The 8018-nt window shown below is 47.5% G+C and overlaps 1 protein-coding gene across 1 annotated transcript in view; it reads left to right on the plus strand.

The window, feature by feature from the left end:
• The window catches only part of LOC108795910 (urocanate hydratase-like), a 48539-nt gene that overhangs the window by 12756 nt on the left and 27765 nt on the right, over positions 1-8018 (plus strand). The window contains exons 11-16 of the mRNA XM_018567240.1: positions 1745-1924; positions 3229-3326; positions 3862-3934; positions 4338-4459; positions 6571-6641; positions 6723-6821. Coding sequence (XP_018422742.1) covers positions 1745-1924; positions 3229-3326; positions 3862-3934; positions 4338-4459; positions 6571-6641; positions 6723-6821 — 643 coding nt within the window. The remainder of the gene's footprint in view (positions 1-1744; positions 1925-3228; positions 3327-3861; positions 3935-4337; positions 4460-6570; positions 6642-6722; positions 6822-8018) is intronic.

Consider the following 8018-nt stretch of genomic DNA (forward strand, 5'->3'; position numbering starts at 1 on the left):
GGGGGGGGGAGTGTTGGCTTTGCTCTGCGTTATCATTATAAACACATGTGAGATAACGTCGGTGTAAGCGCCAGGCGCCGGTCTGTTACCCATTATATAGTCGTGTCACATGATGGGCCGTCACCGGAGATGAGATGAAATATTGCCGGGCAGTGCGGTGGATGACTCAGATTTTCCTCGCTGTCGCTGGCATCGGCACCGGTTCGGTAACTATCAACGAAAACAAATAACAAAATCTGTTGTGTGCGAAATCTCAACCGGTTTCCTGTCGTTGGTGGAGAAGGAATTTGGTCCTCAATATTGTATATGACTATGGAAGGATTATCCCACAACCAACATCACCATTGAGACTCGGGGGATGAATCCTCGGGCCTAGGCATATAGGGAATTTCATCGGCTCCCTGTGATGTCGGTGGTGCTGTGCGAATGGCATATAGCCGGGTGGAAGATTTTTATAAAGAAGTCCTTTTTAGTCTTGGCTGTGCCACTGGATGGAGCATAGGAAATTCCTGTGCTCCTCAGCTCCATCTAGTGGCGGGAATGCCGTGCGAACTGCATTCGCCCACTTGTATGCTGGTGGAAGTTTTGGTAAGTTAACCCTTTAGGCTTTGCTCGGCCACTAGATGGAGCAAAGGGCATTCCTATGTTCCTAGGCTCCATCTAGTGGCAGGAGTGCCATGCAAACTGCATTGGCCCAGCTTTACGCAGGGCAGAAGATCTAGAATTCAACCCCCCCCTAGTCTCCATTATGCTGTTGGTTGTGGGAAAATGTTCCTTCCGTAGTCATGTACAATATAGAATACCCAAAAAAGGACACAACTCTGTAAGACTTATGAGTTGACCAACAGATACCGGCGCCGCCGGTTGCAAGAGAATAGCCAACTTGGACGTTTTGTAGATACACAGAAGAGGTAGCTCCCACCGGTCAAATAGACCCTCGATCTGGGAAGTACAAAGCAAAACAGAGCGCCTCCATCGTGTAAAAAGTGATTTATTTGTATGGCAACACAGCTGAAATTATACTCGCAAAAGTTGGTTCTGGAGATAATCTACTAGAGGGTGACAGACATAGTAGTGTCCTCCAGTGGTATCTCCTGAGGTGTATATGGAAACAGTAACATGCTGGTGAATCGGTGATCAGTGGCGGAACTACCAAGGTCGCAGCTGCGACCAGGCACTGGAGTTCCGCCACTTGGAGGGGGCCTAGGACGGGGCCTGTAGTAACCGCTGATTACCAGGATATTTAATGTCCTGGTAACCGCTAATATCAGTACCGGGGTTTCTTCCTCCTGTCCTGGGCCCTTCGTGTTTCACGCTGCTCCCCCTCGCCTTGTTCCGGACGCAGTGTGAAGAAAGATCGAGCCGAGCGCAGCAGCCAATGAGTGGGAAGCGGGTTATCCCCCGCCCCCTTATCACACAGAACGGCTGCCCGAGCGTAGAGCTGCCTGTGTGCTATGGAAAGCTCCAACTCCCCGGGTGTCAGAGGTGCTGCTGACATGAAGAGGGAGTTATAGGGAGCTGAGATTATGAAGGGGACATGTGAGAGGAGAGTGTGGGGTCAGGGAGCTGAGGTCACGCCTCTAGTTACGCCTCTGCTGGTGATGCAAGTAGCTTATTGTGGTCATAGCAGGAGTAGTAGGAGATCTCCCTTCCAGGTTGCAAGCAGTGAAGTCCTGGTAGCCCCCCTTCTTATTGGGGATATATAATATATACAGTCTGAACATCTCTTTTATGTTCTTTGCAGGGAGAGGCTTGCGGAAGAGTATGAGAAGACGGGCGAGCTGCTGGTGGACTTGGGATCCGACCAAACCTCCTGCCACAACCCCTTCAGCGGCGGCTATTACCCGGTACAGCTTTCTTTCCAGGATGCCAACCAGATGCTCTGCGCCGACCCTCAGACCTTCCGCCAGCACATCCAGGAGAGGTAAGGGGGGTCAGCACGGCCTTGTTAATGATAAGCAGAGGAAATGCTGCACATGGCACTTTATTTTATTAATGCTGCCAAAGAAAAGGACAAAGTCCTTTTTATCTGGGAATAAAGTCAAACGCATCAAACTTGCTGACATTTGTTTTGTAACGCAGAGTTTTGCTGAACTTTTTAACAGTAAACTAGTTGACGTGACAAAGGAATGTCCAAGCACTGTGGGTTAGCTAGAGGTCGCAGAACAGCTTGTTTTGAGGCTCCCTTTGTCTGATTGAAGCCTCCCACTTAACCCTTCGATTTAAATGATAAGCCACCGCTGTGGTGATTTCGGTAGCTCACGATTTTTAAGACCCTTTCTTGAGGTGTGTGGGTTTGTTTTTTTTTTGGTTTTAATCGTTTGAACTATGCCAGTCTTTTAAAAATACACCTGTAATGGTATACATTGGAGTGTTTTTTTTTTTTTTGCTTTTTAACAATTCACAGGGCCATTTGCCCTGTGAAACTCCATGAATGGAACCCAAAATGCATTTTCTTAGTACTTTTCCTTTCCAGTTCAAATGTAATGATGATTGTATGTAATTCCACATTATGGCCACTAGATGGAGCTGAGGAGCATAAGAAAGTAATTTGCTGAGCTCATTAGCGCCATCAGTGGCCATAATTCAATATTGCACAATGACATTCCAAATCCCATGTGTATCTATAAGACTGGGGTGGGGTGCTCGTAATGAATGCGGATGGCGCCGCCAGATAATGCAGGCGAATGCACTAGGAGTATTGTAGTCCAAAGCGTTTATCGGAACTATCGCTTTCGGGCCACGCATTGCTGAGCCTGATGAAGGGGAGCCCGAAAGCGCTAGTTCTGATATGAAATTTCAATAAACAAGCGCTTTGGACTACCATACTCCTGATGACATCCATTCACCTGTAAGACTGGCAGGCAAAGGCATCCTTGCACACCCCCTGCATCACAAGGGGTGTGCAGGGGGCCCCGCACCTGGATGACACCATTTTGGATGGGTGATGCCAAAATGACTGACAGTCGGGCATCTCGGGTCACGGACCGACAGCCCGACCAGTATCCGGAGAGAGGGGACCTGGCGGCATACTTTATCCCGGCGGGTGAACGTCCCCTCCTCTCTCTGCCGGCAGGTATCAATAAGATTGGCGCGCATGCACGATGATGTCACAGCGGGGTGACACCAGGCCCTGGAATGCCCCATGACTCGCAGAGGCATGATGGGATCTGTATTTTCAACACACACATAGTCATGATCTAGAATTCTGAACTTTGTCTCTTGCAGCCTGAGGAGGCAGATCGCGGCGATCAACAAGCTATCGGATCACGGCTTGTTCTTCTGGGATTACGGGAATGCATTTCTGTTGGAGGCTAAGAGAGCAGGTAAGGGAATATCGGCCAGTCAGGATGTCAATGGACAGATGTTGGGAGTCGGAAGTACAATCCTATATATGTATTCTTGAGGAAATTTCGGGGCCACGCAGGGTCCCCTTCATCGGGCAAAAAGGTGATGTAGACCCTGCATGGCCCCGAACATCATGTTATGTGATACTGAGAATGGGTCAATAAAGGCATATTGATCAGCATACTAGAGTGCCAGTGACCCCCCCCCCCCCTTTTCTGATATCTGGCTGAGGAGCGTAGGAAATGTTGTTCTTTCCTACACTTCTTGGCTCCATTTAGAGGCCCAAAATGTAATATTTGGAAAATACCTGATTATGACCACTAGGTGGAGCTGATGAGCATTTGAAATACAACGTTCCTATGCTCCTCAATCTGATGAAGGGGACCCTATGTGGCCCCGAAACGTCGTGTTATGGGATACCGAGCATGCGTCAAATTTTCCCGTATAAAAGGAAATTAAATTTTTGTTCTCTGGGTTTAAATATTATTCAGCTGAAATGTTATGCCTTCCCAGGTGCTGATGTGGAGCAGAAAGGAGGAAACAGTACAGAATTCAGATACCCGTCCTACGTCCAGCATATCATGGGGTGAGTCCATTTTTGATTCTACATGGGATTCCCCCTCAAAATGACATCTCGGCCCCTGATGAAGGGAGGTGTTAACCCTAGAAATGTGTTGGCTCTCTGATACTCTTGTATCCTTTCCATCCTTTTCAATCAAATGATTTGGACTCTTCTACATTAGGTGGTGCACCCGTTTTTTGCTCCAATAGTATTCACCTCAGATGGTGACATTATTAATCTTTTTAAATCACAGTTTCTCAGGACGCCCTTCAGCGGAATGAGTTGAATCCTAAAGATGTTTTTCTTTGCCTGTGGCTGCTAAGCGATTGCGGCGTCTCCCCCAGATTAGACGGAACGCGTCGGACAGGAATCGGCGAGGAATCTCAAACATCTGCTAATTAAGTTGTGTTTTTGTTCCACCTCTTAGAGACATCTTTTCTTTGGGTTTCGGGCCGTTCCGATGGGTGTGCACCTCCGCCGAGCCCTCCGACCTTGCTGCCACGGATGAGATCGCAGCCGCTGCATTGGAGGACATTATTTCCCGGGGAGGTGACGTCTGTCCTCTATTATGTGTCGCTATGTTACAGAACTGGCTGGTTGGTGGATACAAATGAACTCTACCATACGATAGTTTTGGGATTATATAGGGAAGAGCTTTGGTCCACCTCAGCCGAGACCAACCGGCTATCCAATTACACAGATATTGATTTTCAATTCATTTATTGGGGGATGAAAGCCGATTGGATCGTCCCCTGGCCTCTTAAAGGCAAACTCCATCTTTTTAAATAAATGTTATGTACACACATTCAGAAAACAACAAATGTGCGTTCATTATTTTGTTGATGAAGCTGTGTGGGTGGAGCCACATCAGATTAAAAAAACCTGTCAGGAGCCTATGGGGAGGTGAATCCTGTGATTCAGGTAAGTGTGGGGAGGGGGGGTTGGGGTGGCATTTGGTGGCTGGCAATGTGGCCATGTTTCATGGTATAACCCCCTGAATATGGATGTAACATGAAACATGGGGGTCTATTTATAAAAAAGTCGCAGGGCCATTTGTCCTGCATATGCTGGAAGGCTAATTGGCTCCAGTCTAAATCAGCCCACTGTGCATGTAAGATCGTGACCTTAGATTGTAAGCTCCTTGAGGGCAGGGACTGGTGTGAATGTGCAACTCTGTAAAGCGCTATATACATAGCTGTAAAAAAAAAAAAATCTGAATGTTTGCTCTCTGCGGATACGTGCCACAACAAACTTTTTTTTCTTTCATTTCTTTACAAGGGAATGTATTCTCAAGGGAATTTGTTTTCCATGTAATATTGCATTATGGCCACTAGATGGCACTGAGGAGCATACAAAATACTTGTTTCCTATGTTTCTTTAGCTCCATCTAGTGGCCAAAATGGGATATTACATGAAAACATTTTGAAAATTAATTCTTTTAGAAAAAAACAAAACAGTTCCCTGTGGCATATATGCGCACAGAGAAGTTCAGCAAATATATGCTGTGGGGGTTGCTTGAGAGTTATGTCAAAAGAAGTTATTCTTAACTTTGTCATTTTGGATTATTTCATTTGGATTTGCATTAACTTTGGATTGTTATACATTAAAAAAAAAAAAGACCTCCCCAGAAAATAAGACCTAGTGTGTTATTTTGAGCCAAAAAAAATATAAGACAGTGTCTTATTTTCGGGGAAACACGGTACCTTCCTCTGTTCCCGAGTCCTTTCCCCAGTTCCCTAATTGTAGTCCTCTTCTATATACATGTGACCCCATGCCCTTCCTGTATTCCCCACTGACTCCAGTCCCTTCCCCTATTCCCTAGAGATCCCAGGCCCTTTCTCTTTTCTTCTATAGACCCTTCTATTTCCCCAGAGTCCCTTCTTCTATCCTGCAGAGGCTCTGTTCTCCAGAGATCCCAGTCCTTTCCCCCATAGCCCAGATTCCTAGGAGACCCCAGGGCCAGGACACAGGCTATAGTTCAGCAAATATTTGCTGTGGGGGTTGCTTGAGAGTTACTATTAACTCCTGAGCAACCAGAAACTACAGTTACCCGGCATCTACTGATCCACGTGGATGCCGGATAACTGGGAGTTTACTGTACTTTCTAGGCATGCTGACTGTCACGGTTGCCGGTTATTTCAGCTCTCAACCAAACTTTCAAGCCCCCAGATGGCTGGTGTCATAGCTGATCATCACATATGCAGCACCATGGCAAATGCAATCCAAATAGAATCTAAGGCACCTTCCTTGGATGTAAAGGATAGGAGGATGCGGTTCTGCTTTACGGAACAAGCAGACTCAAAGTATAACAGACCTTAAAGTATGTATGGAAAGATGGGCCAACCTGTCCATCAAGTGTGTGTGTGTTAGGATTCCAGCGGAATTATCACTGCACTGCCTGTGGCTCCATCATGATGAGGTCTCACTCTCTCTCTGTTGCACTCTTCACTTGGACTGAGACTCCATGATGGGGGAAGGGCAGGGCAGGGAATCTGGTCATGCATCTCTCTACTGGAGTCCTTGTGAGATAAAGAGGCATTGGGCCATCATTTTCTGGTGGACTGGCCTTTGGACTTAAAGGGGGTGCAGAGCTTAGATCTGTTTTTGTGTCATCATCTCTGATCTCTGGAAATGATGAGGAGGACATCTTCTCTCCGCAGTTAGTGATCCAGTCCAGAAGCAATACGAAGACAACATTCGATGGATCCGGGAAGCTGGAAAACATCAACTGGTATTTATCTCCTTTTTTGGTTTCCTAAAAAGTCCGGCATCATGTATAGGACTCGGAATACATTTTTCTTTTTTTCTTCAGGTCGTCGGCTCTCAAGCAAGAATATTGTATTCTGATCAGAAAGGACGGGTCGCCATCGCCGTCGCCATAAACAACGCTGTAGCCACCGGCCAAGTCAAGGTAACGCAGGATAAGGAACGCGGCCGTAACTGTCCTTTCATGTAAAAGGCAAATCTACAGAATGTCTGCGAAAGTTCTCCTGTGTCCGGGTCCTTATAAACTTTTACTTTTAGATACATTGTATAAACAATGTCATGATCTTGAAAGCCGATCTCCAGGATTTGTAAAGGTTAAGCTTTGTCGTGGGTCTATCCCCCGCACTGCAAGGGTTAGACCCCGTTCACACTGAGCGCTTTATCGTGCGATTTCAGCTCCAAAATCGCACAAATATATCAGCTCAATGTCGCTCGTCCAATGCATTTCGATGGAGCTGAAATGCAACCCCCGAGGCCTGCTCCCTATCAGCATGTTTTTTGTTTTTTTTCACTTACCTTCGGTGCGGGAGAGCAGCGGCGAGTCAGCGCTGGTCCGGTGGGAGGAGCTCCAGGTGGGGTCCTAATTTAGCTGGCCGGCGACTGCCAGAGGATCCCGGCACCTCTGGCAGTCGCGGGCCAGCTAAATTAGGACCCCCCACCTGGAGCTCCTCCCACCGGACCAGCGCTGACTCGCCGCTGCTCTCCCGCACCGGAGGTAAGTGGAAAAAAAAAACATAGCGCAAGCATCGGGGCATTTTGACAAGTACTTGTCAAAATGCCCTGTTTTTTCGCCCTCACCCTGCAGCGCCCTCAGGCGGCCGCCTGACTTGCCTTGCGGTAGCGCCGGGCCTGCCTGTAGCTCGTTGCTCAAGCTTGTAGCTCGGACATGACCTATTTTTCGGTGGATTTTGGGCGATTTGGCTCAATAGTCTTTAATGTAGCTCAATGTTGCGCGACATTGTCTCTCTACAGAAGTGTCACTTTTGCACAAAAATATAAGAAAGAAGGAATGATGTCGCATCAAGACCGCTTTTGATTGGTTACAGCCCAATGTAGCGGCTACGAAGTCCCTGTGAAAAGTCACGCTACGTAGCGCAACAAAATGTGCACTGTGGCTCAATGTCGCTCAGCTCAAGATCGCTGTGTGACTGGGGTCTTAACTGCTCATGTTGGTCTACAACAGAATAAAGAAGATGCACTTACCCGATCCGATCCAATCAGCGCTCGCCTTTCTCCCCCTTGCTCTGGCAGTGGCATGACCCTCGGCAGGGTGACGTCTGATGCAAGTGACTGGGCCTCGCATAGATGTGAGGACTTCAGCGGTCCTTAGACCACTGGTGCC

The sequence above is a fragment of the Nanorana parkeri genome, unplaced genomic scaffold, assembly GCF_000935625.1.
Source record: "Nanorana parkeri isolate BGI_ZX_2015 unplaced genomic scaffold, ASM93562v1 scaffold1025, whole genome shotgun sequence".
NCBI classification, from domain to species: Eukaryota; Metazoa; Chordata; class Amphibia; order Anura; family Dicroglossidae; genus Nanorana; species Nanorana parkeri.